The following is a 22,670-nucleotide window of genomic DNA, read 5'->3' as shown; positions in this document are numbered from 1 at the left end:
ATGGATGGCGTGTCGGCGTAGTTCATTTTCAACTGGACAACGTTGGCGCTGTTCACTTTCAACTCTTTTTGCTATGATTGATTGTTGATTGATTTTTGATTGATTATTTTATTTTCGTGTTCTGCACACAAAGTGCCTAACCCCCATGGATTTATAAGACACATTTACATTTCATTATATTCATAATCATAAGACATTGAATTAGACAGTGGGCTGAGACTGCTGAATGTTTGGAACTTTGGCATGCGTTTGACTTTGACGTTGTGTGGCTTTGTGCAGAGAGAAAAGTGATATTAACTTCTTTGTGCAATGTTGAATTTATAGCCTACTTGGCTCGTGCAAGGTGTAAGTATGTAGGACTAGTATCATGCCAAAGTTTGTGCTATTGCCATAGAGAATGCATTGGGCGTTTAAGTTAAATAACTCAGAAACTACAAAACATTTCAAAGTAAAAGGTTCCAGAATGTGTTTCCACAGTAGGCTGAACTACAGCACCCATGTCCAAAATAAATAACGTAAATATCACAAAATGGCAACAAACATTAATGACATTTATTTTATTGATTCATCCTGTCTCCTTCCACCGTGCCTTCTAATAAAGATGTGTAATTATACGTAATTAAAAACTCATCTCTAAAAAAACAGCACACCTACAATTCAGATGGCATTTGCACTCTTTAGCCTTTCAAGTGTTGCATATGGTGCAACTGCCACATAAGGCACACATGTTGCCACACCAGATGTTCTACAGCCATAAAGGCAATCAAAGTGAGCGACCGCTTTCATTAAAAGGCACTCCGGTTTAATGATGGAAGGCCCCTGACACACACACACACACACACACACACACACACACACACACACACACACACACACACACACACACACATATACGTACTCTATATATAGAGGGAGAGATGGAGAAAGAGAGAGAGGGAGGAAGAGAGAGGTATAGGAGAGGGTGGGAAACAGAGAGGCGACAGATGGGAGAGAGAGAGAGAGACACAGAGTACCCAGATCTGATTCCCCTATATTCCTCGTTGGCCCAGCCCCCTCCTTCCTCCCAGCAGTGGTGAAAAAAGTACTCTATTTGTTTTTTACTTAAGTAAAAGTATCAATACTGCAATGTATAAATACTATAAATACAAATACAAAATGTACTTAAAGTACCAAAAGTACAAAGTACTCATCATGCAGAATGAATGTCCCATTTCACAAGTTAATGTATGAAACAGATTTTGAAATCTACAAGTGGATCGGCTATTTTCAAAATGGCCAAAATATATATTGGGCTGACGTGGTAATGTAAATGTACTTTTGGGCAATACTAATTCAAAATCTACAAGGTAAATAGCTACTAGAGTTTTCAAATAATTGTAGTGGAGTAAAAGTACAATATGTGCCTCTGAAATGCAGTGGAGTAGAAGTAAAAGTACTGGAGAATTGACTTACTCAAGTGAAGTACAAATACCTCACAATTGAGCTTAAGTGCAGTAACAGTACTTATAAGTAAAAATGTACTTAGTTACTTTCCACCGCTGCCTCCCAGTGCATGTGCATACCACAGGCCCCATGGCTGTGCGCTCTAAACCGCAGTTAAGCAGCCCCGGCTGGGGTGCGTGACGGCATGCAGTGCAGCGCTGCCCCGGGCCCCTGTGAGCAGCCTGCTCTCACTTAGCAGTGAAGGCAAGAGAGATCATTAACAGATTTGGGCTCTGAGCAAAGCACAGCGCAGGAGGGAGCCCGGATCACATCACGCCTCTCAGAGAAATCACACAGTAAAGTCTCAGTGTTCATTTATCTACCAAAAGTGTGCAAATGGAAATAATGCACACTCTGAGGAGATACATTAAGACCAAGAATTTTTTTTATGTGCAGAAACCTTTTTTTTTCTTAACTTCTTTCTTCTGGGGTTTATCTTTTCGAAACTGCTTAAGTACCTCTTAACTGGTTTTCCTTAGCGCTTTTGGGATAGGAAATGTTCTAACACACTAAACCCTGGATAGGGAATGGAATTTGCCAAGTCAGACTGTATTTCCTCACTGTACGACCTATCAAGTGTCCCAGTTGTTGTCTCCACCAGGCCCAAGGCATGGGGAGAGTATGTTTTGCACTCCGTCCGTCCGTATGTCGTTTTTCGACATACTAAGTAGGCCTATGTCGTTTTTCGACATACTATAGTACCGGTATGTTGTTTTTCACCGTTTTCGATGATAAAACAATTATGAAAATCATGCTTTTCGACGATATGTTGTTTTTCATGGTTTTCACGATATAACAAATTATGAGAGAAATAATGAAAACTATGACAAATTACATACTATATTATGTCGTTTGTCATGGTTTTTGACAACATACTATAGCATGTCATTTTAAGTGGTTTTCATCTTTTTTCATCATCGAAAACCATGAAAAAGTGAGGGAAATGGAGTGGGAAACAGAAAATGTTTTGGTTGTGTAAGGGACATAGAAACTTTTCTGAGTGGGGAACATTGAAATGTTTTTGGTTAAGCGGGGAACATAGAACCTTTTTGGGGGATGGGGATTTGGGAACATAGAACCTGGAGAACATAGAATTATTTTGAGTGTGGAAAATAGAACCTTTTTTGGGGGGTGGAGGGAGTGTGGAACACAGAACCTGGGGAACATAAAACATAGCGATGACCACAATGCCCTAGTGTCAGAAAGTCAGAAGCCAAACAGAGACTTTCATCTGTTTTCCTTTTAGTTTTTGCGGCATGGAATTCTAACTCCACGCAACCAAACAGTCAGTGTGAATTTTGATGTGAGTCACAAATGACTTAAGGCTTAAATACTTTTTTCTCAGACATTATAAACTCATCCATGGCGAGGGCTGTTTATTCAATGCTGTGTAAACCCAATTTGATTCCCTCAAGTTGAACACCAATCATTATACAGCAACAGCATGTTACTTAAGGCTTATGTGCAGATTACTTAACGGCATCGATTTGTGATCAAACTGAACATAAGCTGAGCAATCACATATTCAGATTCAGTTGTGAATGTTATTTATTAATTGGAATAAAAACATATAAAAACACATCAAGACATACAAATTATGAATATAGACAAAACGTACGTGTTTGGCATTAGATAAAACGATTGGGAGCCATGGTGTACCATGTATACGCAGATAAATAATCTTCCATGGAGTCCATATTTTGGGCAATGTCATTATAGGCAAAACATTTCCAAACACTTCATTTCAAATGAATTCAAAAATAAAGAAAATAGCCGATCTACAAGATCAACACGGCCACGCATCACAGTGCAACGTGAGCTTGTAGCCCGGCTAATTCCACTATTTGCCATATGACAAAGTTATACTGTAGAGCTAAAGTGGTTATAACATCGATGTTGTCCCTCCAGGAAGTTAATTTCCCGTGGTATCCTTGTCATTCTTTCTGTTCAATGCAGAATACTCGGGACACCAAGTGAAAACAATAACCACTTGAACCACGATATTTGGTGTGTAGACGAGGCAAAAAGGAGGGTGTAGTAACAGACTATAGATCTAGGGGACTCCGGTTAACGAATGATGTAGGGTTACAGTGTTAAAGAGAAGAGACCATGTGGTAAGAATCTAAAGTGTGTTCTATAGAGAGAAGTGAGTCTATCGCGTTCTATATGAAGTCGTGGCCTGGCTCTGAAACGAACGAGTACTCGTTATCTGTACAATAGATAACATCTGGTCCCATAAAGAGGAAGAGAAGCCACCGGCATCATCAGAGAAGAATTCAGAGAGCTTTCATGCTTGGTTTAACATGTATGCTTTTCCTTGGCGTACGCTGACATCATGCCAGAGGTGTCTAGTCATGTGCCACGGAAGGCTGAGTGTGCATATTTTCATTCCGGTCGTACATCACACTGTAGGAGTACACTAATTAGCTCTACCGGCTGCAAATTATTAGTGAAATGGCCTGGTGTACGAAGGAATACCTTTTTTGGGAAATCATAATATTAAACGATCAGAAAACGTGTCGCGAATATTTCACATCAAGCTCTTTGGTAGCGATGCCTCATTCATCTCATACAGATTGATTGCTCTTATTTGTGATGAGAAATTGACCTCATTTCAAAGATATTCACATTCTGTGTGGAGGCTTATAGAAGTACGTTCTGTTCCGTTTTGTTTAGAACCTGTACACACATGTCCCTCCATGGCAAGTGACTGACTATGGACCTCTGGCTTAGGTGTCCTTGTAGTGATCACAACTAATTACAGTAGGCCTACTTAGGTGAGTGCGGGTCACATCAGGGCTAGGGCCCAGGCGGTTCTGGTTTCATCTTGAATCCTAATTCATTGAAGCATCTGTGATGGAAGGTGCAGAACCTGATGACCCTAGTATTGGATAACACAGGGTAGTTACATTATTAGTCACATTCCGTGGACCGGGTGCCCGGGTGGATGTCTTTATTTGGTGTAGAACTGAAGAACGTCACTCCTCCTCCTGTCTAATCAGATTGTCGGTGAGAACGATTGGGTTGATCGATCAAATAACCTCCTCCTCGCTGGTGCAAATACACTCGATAGGGACGATCACGTCAATTCATTTAGAATGCCATCTCATTTGGCTTTCTCCATGATAACTTGCATATTGACATGCACAGTCTGGGGCACAGATAAACAAAAAAATTGTTTTAATTCCCTTTGTAAACCGTGGTAGTACAAAAAAAAGCATTTCACTGGAAAGAGTCAGGAACGCCGTTTCTGCCGGCCTCCTTTGAGTTCAAAGGTCGCCAGGGTGCTGACGTTAAGAGTGCCTCCTTAGTCCTTCCAGTGGAGGTTTGGGAGTTGGGGTGTTTCCCTCCCGTACTTGTCTTTATAGCACAGCAGTGGTTCTCAAAGTGGGGTCCGGGGACCCTCAGCGTTCCTCGAGGGGGGTTCCAAACGGACCCTTATAGGTCTGTAACACTGAGAGTGTATGAATGGAACCAGTATGGGTCCACTTGCTTCCATTTCGTACACTCTCAGAGTTACGGGTGTCGTTGAAATAAAAACAATAATAAAAACATTTGAGAACCACTGTTAAAGTCTGTGGCCCCTTTTCCACCAAAGGAACTTTTTTTCTAGAACTGGTTCCGTTCTAGATTCTTGGACCTTATGGTGCTTTCACAGAACCGGCGGCCATTTCTCGGTTCCAGTTCCGAACCAACTTTTAGGGTTCTGAACCAATTCATTTTCAGCGGTGAAACACCATGAACTGGTTCAATATTAGGCGGGGAAAACAAAGAACCGAACTGGTTCAACCCCGGTGGAAAAGGGGCCTTCATGTCAGTCTTGTCTGGGTGTGTGTGTGCGCGGCTCCTCAGACCACCGACACGCCCTGCGTGGGACAGGTGAGCAGCGAGGCCACGTCGGGCCTGTCGACTCGTCCCAGCGCCGAGAGCAGCAGTCCCAGCGTGGAGCCCTCCTGTTGGGCCCAGCTGGACAGCAGGGTGCGGGCCGGCGCCTCCCCTCGCCCGAACACCTCCAGCTGCTCCGACTCGTAGCCCAGCACCGAGCCCAGCTGCCACCAGCCCCAGCCCGACGCGCCGCCCGCTTCCTGCAGGAGGCGCTCCACCTCCTCCTGCCTGTGCGGCGGAAGGTTGACGTAGAGGCGGTTGTCCGGCTTGCTGTCCCGCCTGCTGCCTGTGGAAATAAGACGCAATAATAGTCGTAAGACTTTGTGTCCGTCTTAAATTATGTACCCAACTTATTGGTTTTATACATGTATATATATATTGTTATTTATATGTCTGGCCTCTTGGGGAAGGATGGTGGGTGAATGGGGAGGTTGGGGTAGAAGGGAGTTGTGGGAGAAAATATAAAAACAATCTCTGTAAAAAGAAATTGGATAAAATGTCTGCTTACTTTTGTTTTAAAAAAGAAAAAAAAATCATAAGATTCATTTATAAAGCGACTTTGAAAACAACAAAGTGCTTTGTATGAGTCACGCTGTTAATTCAGTTGTGGAACAATAAGACATTTTCACCATTGTGAACTAAGAAGACCAATAAAGGGTGAATTTATCTCAACTCGCATATTGAGTTATGAGTATGACTGCACACAAGAATGAGACATTTAATGCCAGAGGAAAACCTTTTGGGATTCAAAGATGTGAAATAAAATGAGTTGGGTTTTTACTTTTTCAATGTTTATCCATTTTAAAATACACTGAGGTCCTGTAGTCCTTAGTTTGAAGCAGAGAACTTATATCCATATGTCATCTTTTTAGATTTCTTCATAAATGAATGCCATATTTTAGTGTATGGGATGTGGCTGGTGACACGGCTGGTAACCATGTCACTTATTTACTTTGCCATAGGATATAAGTATCCCTCAACTGTGTTGACAGTGGCAGGTCAGAACTTTTATTTGCAACAGACACAAGTTCCAGCTAGGGCCGACAGACAATACAATCTGCTTCTCGTTGGTCACGACTAAAAGAGTAGCCTACTTTTTCTGCATTTCAATGGTGAAATGGCATCGTATTTTGGCATTGCATTCATTCACGGAGAGGAGAGCTCAGTCATTGCAGCTGGGAGCAAAGAGCCTAATTTGCTTTGATCTGAACAGAGCGCATACAGGCTAGAAGAGCAGAGTTGAGTTATGACTAATAATACACATTCCGGGGTTCGGGCTGGAAGTCCGCCACTCAAGAGTGTTTTTCCAAATGAACCATTGAACGTGCATTCTGCTTTAATGGTCTGTGAGTGGTCTCTGCACAGATACACGCAAAACGCCGGACATTTGAAGGAATTTATTTTAAAAAACCCGGACAGCCCCCCCAAAAGGGTTCATGTCCGGGGAAAAGAGGATGTATGGTCAGTCTACTGTAACTCCTTCGGTGCTGCTAGAAGTGCTAATATGCTAACAGCGGGGCATCGAAGATTTTTCATTGCGGTCCAAATACGGCTAATTGCCAATCCAGGTGCGGATGGAGAAAGGATTCAGAGAAAAACGGCGCAAAGATTGTGGTTATAACAGGAGTGAATGGAGGGTAATTTTTTGGATTGCGTCTCCTACGGAAAAAACACCAACCTACGGTTAGTATAATCGAGGGTCATCTGTACCCCCAAACAAATGACAAAGTCGTGAAAGTCGTCAAGGGCACAGATTGACACTTTGAAATAAGTTGTGTAAGGCGAGTGTGACAATAATACATGTAATAATGTAGTACCTTTGCTGGGCTGATTGTCCTGGATGCTGTGGGAGTCCAGGAAAACGCCACTGTCACTATGGAGCTTCTCTCCCTCTGGAGATGTTCCCAGCTCAACACGGGCCTTCGACAAAGCCTTCTTCTGTTTACACGACATCCAGCTGAGGAGAACGGAGCAAAACACTGTCAGATGAAAACTGCCAGCGCCAGTGGAAAATCACAAAAGTCCAAGTAAACTACACATGAAGGCTGTTCTAGTCACATAACTATTGTTTATGTTGAAGAAAAGGCTATGAGAATGCGGACCGTTGCTGTTCGTTCGAAAGTGATGAGAGAACAAAACCAGATCACAGCTTTCATATTTTTGGCATAGATTACTTAAATTGTGTTGAGTGAGTCAATCAACTTTTCCATGCCAAGGACACCCACACAGCCATTTGCATCTGGCTGCAGCCCTTTACATTGAAGAAATCCCCAAAATAACAAAAATAGATACAAGCTCACGATGTGTTGTCGTCCCCCCCCTCCCATTTCCATACTGTAGTGTAGATGGCTCCCACTAAGTCCCTCAAACCCTTGCTTGTGTGAGGTTCATACTGGGGAACACCACCCTCTCCGCTCCACCACAATGGAAAATTTGTGGCTTGACAAACTTGCCTCCATTAAGATTTGGAAGAGAGAAAACTCTGGTTTGTTTAACTGGCGATTCAATCACTTTTGGTGGTTTTGACAGTACATTTCCCCATCGGCACCACGTCGCCTTTGTAGTTATAGGGTGCCCAAAAGGTACATCGCCAGTAGATCACAAAGATCACGTCGAACCACGTCAACCATGTGTGTCCATATTCCGGGGCATGTCATAATAAGCCAACAATCAGACAATATTGGCAAACATTTGGCGAAAATAGCAGATCTACAAGCTCTCAGTATACAGCAGGGTTCTTAAGTGGTTCATTCCAAGAGTTAACCCATTGAGACCTGGAATGCACATGTGTCGCTTTAGCTTTTAACCATTTTTCTTTTACACACACAAAGAAACGTGAAAATGTGTGCAAATCTTTGTATATATTCTTTCACAGCAAACTATTTTAACTCAAATCTTTTCTTCTGGGGGGGGGGGGGGACATTTTTAATTGGCCACCGAACCCCATCTGAAAATATCAGATGGGGCTCGGTGGCCAATTAAAAATGTTGGGGTCCTCGACAAGAAAAGGTTTGATATAGAAACATAGGTTTTTTTCAGGTCTCAATGGGCTTTAAACAAACGCAGGATTTCACTGCACAAAACGTGACCACCGGACAGATGCCGCTGGTGGGCTGAGGAGGGATCCCTCGCTCCCTGACTAAGGACGAGACGCTGGTGGGCTGAGGAGGGATCCGTCGCTCCCTGACTAAGGACGAGACGCTCACCATTTATAAGCGACGTAGAGCAACAGGCCCAGCACCACCGCGGCCAGCACCGACATGTAGGCCAGCCTGGCCAGGTTGTTGTTGCTGCTGCCGGACGCCTCGCCGTCCTGCGACGGGGTGTGCTTATTATTGGGGGACCCGGCATCGCCACCACCACCGGGGGCCGGGCTCATGGCCTCTCCTCCCTCCTCCTCGAGGTCCAGTATCTCGTCTAGGAGGCCTGGCCAGCGAGGAGCGACTCCTTCACGGGAGCCGTCGGACTCTGCGGGGCGAGCCAGGATGTGCAGCTTCCTGTCTGAGGGGTGGGAAAAGACAGAGAGAGAGAGAGAGAGAGAGAGAGAGAGAGAGAGAGAGAGAGAGAGAGAGAGAGAGAGAGAGAGAGAGAGAGAGAGAGAGAGATGAAGGCATGTTAGGTAAACGTGTAGAGCGATGTGGTGAATACACATCGTCGCTGTCTCGGGAAACCTTTTACGATTTACAGTATATATGCCCCGGAAGTGTCACTTTTCAGGAAATTGGGGGACGGGGGGGGGGGGCGGGGACACACACACACACACACACACACACACACACGCACACACCAGTGGTGGAAAGTAACTAAGTATATTTTCTTAAATATTTCCAATCGCGTTAAAATACGAACCAATATAACTGTATTAAAATAATACCCGTTATAAACGGAAGCTTGTGTAATGATTGTGCGATCAGCCTGCCTGGCTCTTAACAGAGCGTTACAAGTTTTATAACTGACAAGTGACAACCTGACAACTTCCAATGCTTCCATTCATACGAAATTGGCGTTTCCATTCATACGAGGAACTCTAAAATACAAAGTAATGCCTGCCATAATAGAGCTTGAACTCTATTATGTTAAAAACGGATCACTTGTGTAATGTTGCGATCTGCCCGCCTGCCTCCTAACAGCGCTGCCTGGCTGTCAGCCTGTCACTCAAGACGGATCTGGTGGAGTAATTTAATCACAAGCTCTTGTTGGTACATTTCATTGGTTCGATAATATTTCTAAAACCCCACAGACACACTTAATCACTTTCACTCTTTCCAAAATGTACACAGACTCCACACATGTGCGAAAACTAAGCTCCCACCAAGCACAGCTCACACCGCGTCGCATCGCTATGTTTAATGTGACACTCTCTTCTCTTGTATGACGAAGTAGGACATTCACTTTACAAAAAAAGAGGAAGATGAAGTGCGGAGATGCAAGGTTTCCCGCCCGGAGACGGCCACGAACACGCAGCACGTGCACCCTGTGTGTGTGAACAACATATTTGGGCCTTGCGTAAATTACAGCCAGAAATAATCCCACAGAAGCCAGCATGGCCGATGTAGGGACAGAGTGTGCAGGCAGAGCGGGGGTCTCCTGTGGGGTTGAGGCCTCGCCCTAGCCTAGCCTCTTCCATCCTCATCTGCCCTCCTGCGGTCCTGGCCTATTTTAGGATCAAACGCGCCACGGGACTACGCTGACCTCTCTGGGGTTGCGCGGGTCACGACCTGTGGCGCCCCCTGCGTGCGTGCCCGACGACCTTGCTCACTCCTGGAGAGCGAGTGTAGGGGCCATTTGGGGAGCCGTCAGGGTGACGGGGGAGGGGGGTGACAGGGGGGGAAGCTTTGCCCTAAAGATCTTGTCAAGCTCACGCCAATTGGGCTCTGGCACTTAAAGAGGCCTGTTCTCTCTGCGTTCTCTCGGGTTTCCATGCAGGGCACGGACGTGTTAGTGAGCGAGCTGAGGCGTGGGTGCAGGTGTTGACCACATGTACATCCTTTCATCTGGGACGACTTTTGCTACTTTTCCCTGCAATGTTTCTTTAACCCTTTAAAGACCTGAGGCCGATTCTATGAATGCCTTCTAAATCAGTATAGTTCTCACGCTTTCAAGATTGTTTTTTTAAATGTTCAAAAATAGCAGATGTACAAGCTTTGGGAGCTTGTGTATAAATCTGCTATTTTTGAATAGCCGCAGCACAAAAATCCCATCCCATTGTGTGTGTGTCCCTCCCTCCATACACGCGTCTGTATTACTAGACTTGTGTATCCACTTTTACGAATGCCATTCGTAAAAATTGCCATATGAATGCCATTATAATAATTTGCCATCGCCTCATCGTTTTCGGTGCTCGACACAAATGTGTAACTAAGTCAATTATAAATCAGGCGTATCCCAAACCCTAAGCCCTAAACATAATCGTTAGGTTAACCTCGAAATGTCTAAACCCCAACCTGAATATTTCCCTAATTGTAAGCGTAACTCAAAATGTCTTTTTGTAACCACCAAACATCCAATGCACTTGGGTTAGGGCCAGGCAATGTTCATCCAATGCACTTGGGTTAGGGCCAGGCAGTGTTCATCACAATATCTATTTCTCAAACTCTACTGTACTTGTGGTGGAGACGTTAGACCCTCACGAGTGCAGCGATACAAGTACACACACACACACACACACACACACACACCAGTGGTGGAAAGTAACTAAGTATATTTACTTGAGTACTGTACTTTACTGTACATTTTTGAGGTCTTTTTTTATTTCCAGTACTTTTACTTCTACTTCTACTCTTACTTCTACAAAACATCACTTGAGAACAGCATTAGAAATACTACAAGCTCACAATTGCGAGCTTGTAGTATTTCTAAATTGCAGTATTGATATTTTACTTTTTAACATTGCACACGCACACGCACACACACACACACACACGCACACGCACACGCACACGCACACGCACACGCACACGCACACGCACACGCACACGCACACGCACACGCACACACACACACACACACACACACACACACACACACACACACACACACACAGAGCTGTTGAACTCACCCATGCAGAGGGTGTCAGAGTTGGGTATGCAGGCTCTGATCTCCACCTCGCTGTCGGAGCAACGGGTGCACGTCTGGCAGGCCTTGGAGTGGTTGTGCTCCTCGGAGAACGTTCCCGGCGCGCAGAGCCGACACTGCGTGTTGCCCCAGGCGTCGCACGGGCGCACCGCGCCCTCCCCGCGCCTGCAGCTGGAGCACAGGGCGCACAGGCCCTCCACGCTCGCGCCGTCCCGCCACAGGTAGAAGCGCTCGCCGCACTCGCAGTGCGTGTCCCGCGCGGCGGAGCAGAGGTGGACCTCGGGGAGGCCCACCGGACAGCGGGCGCACGGGAGACACGGAGACAGACCCTCGGACGGGGAGAACGTACCTGTGGGGAAAACCACGGGAGTAGAGATTCAACACGGATATTCAATTTACAATTAAGGCATTTAGAAGACGCTCTTAACCCAGAGCGATTTACAGTAAGCAACAACTACACATGGTAATACATCAAATACATAGAAGTAGTCATCAAGGATCAAGCAAGCTAAGAAGAACCTAGAAGAACAGTAGAATATCTGTACAGTGAAACTAAGAGTACACACACACACACACTATAGAGTGCTATGCCATAAAAATGCTACCTAAAGTTACATAAATTTAGGCTTTACATACACGTGTGAGGTTGTCGAGGCTAGTGCAAGTGCTAGGGGCTAAGATGGAGTCTGAAGAGGTGGGTTTTCAGACTACGGTGGAAGATTGGGAGTGAGTCTGCGGTTCTGATTGCAATGGGAAGTTCATGCCATAGTTTTGGATATTGGATAGTTTTGGATATTCAGCGGCTTCTCCAAAGAATCTGGACGTCCGTTCTGAGCGTCAGGGAGTGTTTAAGTGAAGTGGACATGTCTAAAAGCTCCCAGTCATGTGGAAACTAAAGCTTTTTGAGAGACATGACAGTGATAATGATAAGGTAAGTATTCTGTATTCTGTATATAGGTACAAGTATCATTACATTATAATTACTCACCCTTGGGGCATGCTGCACACTTGGTGTCTTCTTTCCCGCATTCTACCTCGACTTGGAAGCCAGCGGGACACAGACTGCAGCACTGACCCGACGTGGTGAACTTCTGACTGGCACAGGAATCTGCAAGAGCAACCTGCAAGAAAAGCTGCAAGTTAACTTACATGCAAAAAATATGTATAACTAAGACATTATGGCTAAACCGGTAGCTGTGTGATCGTGGCATGTTGGACCATTTGAGACCAGTGTTCTTTGTTTTACTGTACGTGAATGCATGGCACACAAAGAAACAATAAGCCCCTCCTCGCCACTTCTCGGGGAAAACACGTTGCTGTGTCGTTTGTAGGCCCTATTCTACAGAACAGATTTTGCTTTTGTTCGGGGGACTTTTTGTGCCTTGGACCACATGTGGGAAGGAAATCACACACGCAGATGGCCCACTCCCTCGCCGTTGGGGTAAAAAAACGGAGTGGGTGGATTGAAAATGGACCCTTTTTATATCTTTTAATCTGCCTCAGTTTTCACCCCGAGAACGCGGTCCGATGTCTTATCTGCAGCGGGGAAATGGAGAGCCCCGTCTGAGTGGGACGACCAGGTCACACATTCCTGAGGGCTTGTACAGGAGAGTGGGTGCCCGAAGCCTCATTTATATACTCGGCCTCGCCGCTGTCGGGCTCAGTAAATAACAAGCGCACAACGTCGTAACATCACGAATGTGACGCGTTGTGAGCTTGTATATCCACTATAGTGTACGGCATGCAACCTCACCAGCATGCAAGTAAAGTTTATGAATCAGGCCTGACAGGAATGGCTGGCTTCAATCAGACGGCCTTACAGCCAGTGGAAAGAGTTAAGACATGAAAACACCCACACTGAAGAGGAGGAAGGAAGAAGGAAAACGTACGGCTTCCTCCCTCCCACACGGACACATTCCAAATCGCTACCGTGAATGACATTTGAGTTTGACGTGTGTGTGTGTGTGTGTGTGGGTATGCGTGTGTGCGCATGCATGCAGCATGTACAGTCTAATAAATGTGTGTATCAATGACTGTGTACAGTCAGTTGTGTGTGTACACAACACTGTGTGCAGTGTGCACGCATGTGTGCTGTGTGATGTGTGTGTGTGTACTGAGCATGTTGTCATCTTCAGAAACAGAGCGCAACACATAAAGGAGCTAGGTTGTCTCAGCCCCAGGCCAGGGTGTCAGTTAGCTGGGTCTGCCCAGCATGTGAGTATCTGTTTGGGTGAGCGGGGGGCCTTTGAAGTTCCCCCCCCCCCCCCCCACACACCCCTCCCCTCAAGTCCCAGCCCTGCAGGTGTGTGTCTGTGTGGAGGTCAGTGTTATGCCCCCCCCCCCCCCCCCACCCATCCAACCACCCCCCACCACAGGCCCTAAAAACGACGGCATCTTAAACATGCACACATTAAGGGGAGATTGGGCCGTAGTAATGTGCCCGGGGGTTGACGAGAGCAAACAGATGTGGAACAGCGAGCCTCCTGACTGTAGGCTAGAGGGAAAAGTAACAAGCAAACAACGCGCTGATGTCTCTCTTTGTCTCTGGAGTGAGTCTGCTGCCAGGGAACACAGGCATGCAGCGTGCATGTGGTAACCTGTACAGCCTGCAATGAAGCCCCCTTCCCCCGCCCTGATCCCACCGCAAGAACACGCACGCACACGCACACACACACACACACACACACACACACACACACACACTTTGTGCATGTGTCAAGTGTGTGTGTGTCAATTTTGTGGCCATTGCATTTACTTACATTCATTCCATATCTCCTTACCCCGACCTCAAAGCTATAACCTCAACCCTGACCTAACCCATGCCTATGTGATACTTCAGTAAAAAAAATATCTATGCCAACGCGCGCACACATGCAAGCATGCACGCACGCACTCACACGTAATACGCACACGCACGCACACACACACAGGCAGGCACACACGGACTCATGCCAGCCCTCCAGTCTCAACACTCTGAAATCTTTCCACCATGCTGATACTAGCCCATTTTGGGCGGAAACCCCTTTTGGTGTTAGCATTACGTTATGCTTTAGCTATTGAAAAACAGCAGATCTACAAGCTCATATCGCGCCACCGAGTGGCGCGCTACGAGCTTGTAGGTCCGCTATTTTTGAAAAATCGACATAGAAACATAGCTTTTTCAGAAAACTGTCAGGATGTAGATGTTTAGAATCTGATCTCAGGTCAGAATGGACTAGAGAGGAAGCGGCTAAGAAACCAAGTCCAGCCTCTTTCCAACAACAACAGGCAGTTTTACTGCAGCACTTTACAGACGGCCCAGATGATATCTGGGAGCCGGCCAATAGCACCCCAGATCACAAGCATTAAGGGTTGTAGGTCCCAGCAGGCAGTTAACTGGGAGGCAGCATGGAGCTGGCGGTCTGTGACCAAAGTATAAGCCTGGTGGAAACCAGACCAATCTGCCAGTGCAAAAAAAGGGTATTTTTTTTATTAATAAATTGCCCCCCGACAGATTGAGATATTAGTCTGGCCATGCCCAGCAGTACAACCGATGACAAAATAAATCTGGTTTGTACGTTTCTGAAAAATGCGTGTAATCTGTGATTATGTGTGAACAACACAGCATTACGTTTTTTTGTAATCTGTGTTAAAAAGAACTTTGCAATTGTAAAAAGAAATCGGAGAGACGGAATACAAATCATTGATATTTGCTAGTGCCATTTGATTTGTAGTATAGGCCCCAGTTCCTGCATGAGAGCACATCGGTGTTGTTTTTTAGTAAAACTGCCATTTTGATATATTTGCACAAATATTATGCAATAACTCCAACTCAAGCTTGAGTCATAATGCCTTGGAGCCATACGCCGGGGCCCGGACGCATCTAGCTAACGTTGGCTAGCCGTGCTCCACGCGACAGATGGACCTCCTCAGAAAGCAATAGCTAAACCCCTCAGCTCTATATCTGCACTTTAATAAATATTTGGAGGCGGTGGCAGCTTGGCTGTTTTGTATTTATCTCCAGGCAGTCTGGGCCAGGCCAGCCAGGTCTGCTTTAGATCCATGAGTTTGACTGAGAGAACTCTGCTCAACAACAGGAGCTGCCAGCAGCCTTGGCACTTCATCCAGCGGTGCCAAGTATAGAGTTAAAATGGCAGCATTTTAAGAGAGTGGTAACAGAGACGCAATGCAGAAGCCTAATGACTTTAAGAAAGTTAAGAATGGCACCAATCAAATATGTTCCATTGCACCGTTAACGTTTCATTAAATGAAAGAGTTGTAACAGTCAGCAACCCCTGTGTTGATTAATAAGTAAAATTGTAAAAAGTAATTTCCATTAATTTTTATGTACTGGTATGGCATGGTATTACTAGATCACGAATTCACTGCACCGACTGAACATTATGCATGGGGCCAATTTGAATAACAGGGCGTCGATGTAAACAAGAGTGAGAAATTGCATTTCATGAGTCGTTACATTTATAACGTGGTTTTTGGAGTCTTTGTAAAAGCTTTACAAGAAAAAAATGACGCACAAATACTTCCATAAAAGGGGGGGGGGGGGGGGAAACGCTGCAAATGTCTAGTCTGTGTATCTATATTCTGTACCCATTGATGTTTCAGGGCTTAAAACCCACTATATCTAACTTTGGATCGATTCGAACCCTATACCTTTGCCTTCCTTTTGCAAGTCTCTCTTCTCTCTCTCAGCTGTGGCGAACGGAACTCTTGTCAGAACAGGGGATTAGGGTAGATCGCTGGCTATGCTGAATAAATTAATATGCACTTTAATTCCCTGCCATGGGTTACAAAATGGTTCTGTGGGGGATCTAACCCTGCTGAACAGCAGTGTGATTTTTTCACTCATTTGTTCTCACCTCTGTGTTGATTCCAAACCACTCAGTTTGGAATGGAAGCACACACACACACACACACACACACACACACACACACACACACACACACACACACACACACACACACACACACACACACACACACCCTTCTATGAAACATAACTGAACGCCACTGCTGTAAGAAAATGCTCTGACCGTATATGTTCTTTCTACAGCTGGAGGATGACATGGCATTCCGTAAGAAGCACACGAGCATTTAATGCTTTGTATATGAGAAGCAGGAGTCTGAAATCAATTTGTGTCGTTACCAAGAGAAAAAATGAGAAGGGACTAAAAACCAGTGTAATGTGTTCTGGCATTCCTGAAACATATTGCTTAATTAACAAAGCACAGCACAGAATTATACTATGTGCAAACCTTAAGTAAAGTTTATCTGCTTGGCGCACTATCCAATGTGGAATACACATAAAAGGAAAGCCTTTTACTACTGAGCAGTGAAATACGATATCTAACTGAGCACATTTGAATGAGTCAGAATCAATTCCACTTATTTAATGATTGTAGCTACTAGCTACTAATCAAACATTATTTATCTATTTCGTACACAAATGTACGGTTCAGTGCTCGTTCTGCTAGTCTGCCCTTCTGTGTGATTGGAAATATGTAAACAATCATTAGCTTAGCACAGCGATTATAGTACCGCTCAAACAGTTAACCACTATAAAGAACTATAAAGAAGAAGCCATGATACACATAAGATTTTATCTGCCCCATGGGAGGAAAAAAAAGAGGCAGGGCAGCAGTTGCTCAGCAGCCGCAATCTGCAGGGTTAGTGGGAAGAGAGCAGGGGACCACCACCACACAGTATGTATGGCCCTCAACACTACGGCTGCCTGAGTCACTCATTCAACACACATGCACACACACACACACACACACACACACACACACAGCCTACAGGGACCTGTTGTGTAGGCCCTACACAACAGGTCCTGTTTGACGTGATGAGGTGAATGTGTAGTCAGGGGTGTGAATCTGATCTGAACATCAACATGAAAGACCATGCAGGGCTCGCTGTCACTCAAGTCTGTCTCATTTTATCTCTGTGTCTATCTAACTCTAACTGTCCCTTAATTTTGTATAACTCTATCTTTTGCAATGTCCCTTCTGTATAAGTAATTGAATCCGATAAGCGTTACTCTGTCTCTCCGGGCCTATATTGTCTGTATTCAGTCAGTCTCTCTGTCTCATTTGATCTCTGTCTCTCTCACTGTCCCTGTGACCCCGTCTGTCTCTCTGCACACTGACTGACCCCCATGGCTTTCTGCCTCCATATAAGCACTAAGCATTACAGATGAAACCTCCACTCCAACATGTGCTGCACATCACTGGCAAACAAATTACAAATCACATTGTGATATTTCTGTTGAAACAAGGAGCAGCAACGACCCAGAGTGTAAAATTATTATCCTTTAAATAATTTGTCAAATTTTCCAGAGATAAAAATACAAATAAGTATTATTATTTTTCAAGTAAGTCTCCTTGTGAGAGCTGTGACTTAATATTGACCCCATTGAGGACCCCCCCCCCCCCACACACACACACACACACCAAACCCCACAACCCCTAAAGAACTCCACTTCTAACTGGAAATTCAAATGGGTACGTTAGAAAACTAGGCCCCATTTCCCACCACCACAGGCCATAAGAAAATGAAGATAATTGCTCTGCTCCGGATATCCAGACCCCAGCAATGCTGCAAAACCACGCCACATTTTTCACCAGGAATTGCCTTAAGCCCTGAACGTGCCAACATGGAGCAGCCTATCGTGCACGGTTGGTAAACGAAATACAACAAGATGTTAGAAGCAGCAGATTCATAACATTAAATCAGGGTGGTGGTGTGGGCATGCAGGCTACAATAAACTTAAACGCGGTGACTCAAGAAAATAAACATTTTAGGGTTCAAAATGCTCAGGGGGGATCAAGCTGATGGGAGGTTGATAAACTTTTAGATTAGGATCCGACCAAAAAAAGAGGCTTGAAATACAGTACGGGTTGTTGCTATTATACACCCGTGAATATATAAACAGATAGTGATCTTGGGGATTAGGGTTGAATGGCGTTACACTGTGTGTAATCTAATGGGAAAGGTTTATCTGAGCGCTTTGATCTGTGGGGGAAAACGTTTGGTTCTCAAGGACGTGTTAAAACGAGACTACAAGCCCCAGAGGCAGCCTGTCGAGGAGATAAGTGTCATTCAGATTGTTGTCTGTGACTGTGTGGAAAAGGCAGGAGAGAAGGAGGTAGTCTTTTCACACTTACTTCTCCTGCGTGATAATATGCTATCAAAGGCGCTATTAAAAGTTTTAAAACCCATAATAGGTGCTTCAAAGACCACCGTTACCAGTACACACATAGGCCTACATATAGTTACACACAGCTATAGGGCCGAGGTGTGTAAAGTAAAACCCTGTCTTTCTGCATGGGGTCATGTCTTCTCTCATGTCTAACACTTAAACCCCCCCCCCAACGACAGGAGTATTAAATGAAAATTGATCCTGCTGCTCTGATGGAAACTGATTCTGTAAATTACCCAACTTTACCTGTACATGCATGTTTTATAAGCTTACCTACAAGGAGAAGGGATTATAGGGGAAACGCAGCCTATAATAAATGGCTCAGTAAAAAAGCAGCCTGGTATAATTTTGTAATTGTGCACATATGATAAGCTACTATCTAAATATTATATTCAATAGTAGCCTATATGGCTTAGCAGTTGGTATATAATTTTGTAATTGTGCACATATAATAAACTACGATCTAAATATTATATTCAATGCCTATAATAATGGCTCAGTAAAAAAGCAGCTGGTATATAATTTTGTAATTGTGCACATGATAAGCTACTACTAAATATTATATTCAATATAAATGAGGCATGTTTTAATTTATATGACAACGTGCCATAATTACACAATTTCACAACGTACTGAGTTTGGGGAATGTTGACTTAAATGGTAGGCCACATCTCCCAGAAAAAAGTTCATTTCAATGGATTTGGAATTTTATTCAACTATATTTGCGGTCCTTGTTATTCACAAAAACAAAACTCTTCGGTATTTTCTCCCACCCCATTAAAAGAGCGTAATTTCCCTATTTCAATTTGATTGTAGAGCTGCAATGTGTAAAATATCCGTATTGATGTGTCATGTGTGAACATTAATAATGTAGCAGTTGGTGAATGTCCTATACTTACTTTGAGCAGAAACAGCGTGCAGAAGATGAACGGAGTCATGGTGACTGATCCAAACGGAGCGCTCCCTGTGGTGCGGCTGTGCAAGAAGCGATCTTTGGCAGAAAGAATCAACACTTTTCCTCAGAACGCCACAAAGGTGAATTGCATTTAAACAGCTCCTGCAAGTCCATAGAAAGAAACGCCACACACACAGCCAACTTCAGATGACGGGACGGTTCCACCACCGGTAAAATCCAATCAAAGTCGTTTAACCTAAACGGGAATGTCTGTGTACACACACAGCATTTTCCTTCAGTAACAACTGGCGCATCTGTTTCTTTGTTTCACTCCCGAGTCCCTACAGTACTGATCTGACAAAAAAAGTTTCTTCTGTCCTGTCCCCTTCTTGCAAAATGCAAATGAATACCTCCTCCCTGCGGCAGGCAGCTTTAAAACAGATGCGCTAAAATTGCCCCAGAGTGAGTCCAAGGACTCGATGGCCCTTCTTTCCTCCGCCTTCCCGGAGAACCTCAGAACTCACTCTGATTGGCTCCGACCGACGACACGACGTGACGAGCACAATAATAATACAAAGACATTGTATATTGAGGCAATATTCTCAAACAATAGCACAGCGAGTCGACTCACTGGAATAAACGACCTAACCTGTAATTCAGGCTCTCAATTATGTGGTCATGATAGTTGGGATTTCTCCAACCAACCATATGGACTATAAAAGCTGCTTAATGATAATTGGCCATCTAGTGACATACTATAGATGGGGGGGGGGGGGGGTATGGCCTTATGTATTATATTACACACATGATTGATTGATTGAATACTTAATAGACAGAAATGCAAACAGCAACAGAATAAACACTTGGTCTAAGTATAAAGAGGATGGCACAAATTCGGGTCCTGACTCCTATTCAATTCATAATGGGGTGTGAGCTGTCTAAGGGACAAGTGATTATTTCCTCTCCCATTGGCCTACTGAAAGGTGAATTTTCACCCCATGTAAAGTGAATGTAAAGTGACTAAGTGGGGGTTCCACTATGGGACCTGTGCATATAGGCCCCCACAGATCCTATGGACATTTTATACTTATCACAACAGTCTCTCCTGTCTCCCTGCTCAACACATCACAGCACGTACACACACACACACACACACACACACACACACACACACACACACACACACACACACACACACACACACACACACACGCGCGAGGGAGAGGAGCTCTTATCAGAAACAGAAGCCATCTCATGAATCCTACAAGATGCTCATCACATTCATGTTTGATCTCTGCAATTCAAAGGGTCAGAAAACAAACAGGGTGAATAGCACACCTTGTAAATCCCAGAGAATGCACTGCGGGGGGCCGGGGGGACTTCACAGGGAAACCAATGGAGAAGAGCTCTCTCTCTCTCTCTCTCTCTCTCTCTCAGACACAATGCTATAGTTGCACTTCAAAGGCTGCCAGGGGAAGATGGGAGACAGGCAAGATAGGCTGAAACAAGGGCTCATGTCTCTGATCTGTCATTCAGTCTGTTATATTCAGAACGATAGTATATCACATTCCATAATTTAGATACATTCTAGTATTTAGTTCTCTTAGTGCTTCTTGACTATTTAATTTGTTTTAACTTTGAAGTTGTGTACTGAATTTCAGTCAGTGTACCATATAGGATTAGTGGTGTTTAAGCAACTCAACTTCAACATTATTCTTAGTCCTATTCAATTCCTATATGGTTTGAAGTAATTTATTACAATAATGAATTATTTAGATTGTTGATGCTATATGTCTGGATACTGTTGAGAAAGCTTTAATACAATACATGCCTATAACACTGCCATTAGCTGAGTATGTATATCATTGTGAAAACAAACACTCTGGAACTTCTCATGATGTGACCCACTACTCCATACAACTATATTTCAATCTCCCTTTTAATTACAGTCTCTCTCTCTTTCTCTGAAAAACACACACACACACACACACACACACACACACACACACACACACACACACACACACACACACACACACACACACACACACACACACACACACACACACACACACACATCAGGATAGATTTACACATCACTGCAAGGTATATCAAAGGCATAAGGGTTGCAGCCCGGTCACACAAGTTCAGTTAGACTTTATGGATCCAAATGAATTATTAGGAGCAGTCAGTCACTGAGCAGCACCCAGAGACCAGCTTTTTTGTGTCTACATGTCTTGATGAATTTAATAAGACCATAATGTAAACAAGCCATCATGGTTTTTGTTATCCTTTTAGCTCTAGCTTAGGCACTCTAGCCTTGCTCAAGACTAGAGTATGTCCATATTAACATGTATGTGTTTGTTGAAGGAGGAAACCCAAGCGAACACAGGGAGAACATGCAAACTCCACACAGAAAGGTTCAAATCACCTTCGTGCTCAGTGTGATCGAACCCAGGACCATACTGGTGTTCGGCACCCATGCCAACCGCTGAACCACCGCAAAGAATAAGCCATTACGTTTGGTTCAAAACAAATCAGTCCATAGAGGTACATCACAACAACTTGTTCATGTCTTTAAAAAAAAGGACATGACCAACCATGCAGAACCCTTAACCCTAGCTACTGTAAAAGGACATGACCATGCAGAACCCTTAACCCTAGCTACTGTATTATGTTGAGCGAGATGACCATGCAGAACCCTTAACCCTAGCTACTGTATTATGTTGAGCGAGAGCGCGCTTGCGTGGTCGTACATGGGTGAGAACTTCGCAGTGCAGTGAAAGGTGGCCATAAAAAGTCATTATCTCCTCCTCGCCCTCTGGGCTCTGGCCCAGGAAATACTCAGATGCTGCTATAGGGGGTGGAAGGGAGAGTTGGAAGAGAGAGTTGGGGGTCAGAGTGGAGGGAGGGTTTTGGGTTTGTGGGTTGTTGGTGGTTATTGGCACATTCGACTCAAGACAACACCCAAGATTGCGAGAGCTCACGCGTACATTAGCCCTCCATCTCCCATGCAGCCTCGAGTCCTTCCACTTCCAGGGCCTGCAGGGTCAGAGGAGGAGAAGCCTGCTCCGCAGAACAACCGAGAGCGAGGTGTCAACTCCTCCTACCATTGTGGACGAGCACAGACATCCTTCA

At 44.6% G+C, this 22,670-nt stretch overlaps 1 protein-coding gene across 1 annotated transcript; it reads right to left on the bottom strand.

Moving 5' to 3' along the window:
* Positions 1-3,006: 3,006 nt before the first annotated feature.
* On the bottom strand, positions 3,007-19,977 carry nradd (neurotrophin receptor associated death domain). Its single transcript, XM_080767361.1, has 6 exons — positions 19,537-19,977; positions 12,431-12,563; positions 11,426-11,791; positions 8,574-8,868; positions 7,185-7,324; positions 3,007-5,653 (listed from the first exon to the last, which is right to left on the bottom strand). Exons 1-6 carry the CDS (start codon positions 19,573-19,575, stop codon positions 5,331-5,333), a joined length of 1,296 nt encoding a protein of 431 aa, XP_080623487.1. The 5' UTR covers positions 19,576-19,977; the 3' UTR covers positions 3,007-5,330.
* Between the last annotated feature and the right edge of the window lie 2,693 nt (positions 19,978-22,670).

This window comes from Protomyctophum bolini (assembly GCF_963924005.1).
Source record: "Protomyctophum bolini genome assembly, chromosome: 7".
Taxonomy (NCBI): domain Eukaryota; kingdom Metazoa; phylum Chordata; class Actinopteri; order Myctophiformes; family Myctophidae; genus Protomyctophum; species Protomyctophum bolini.
This window is presented reverse-complemented; position numbering and strand designations above follow the sequence as displayed.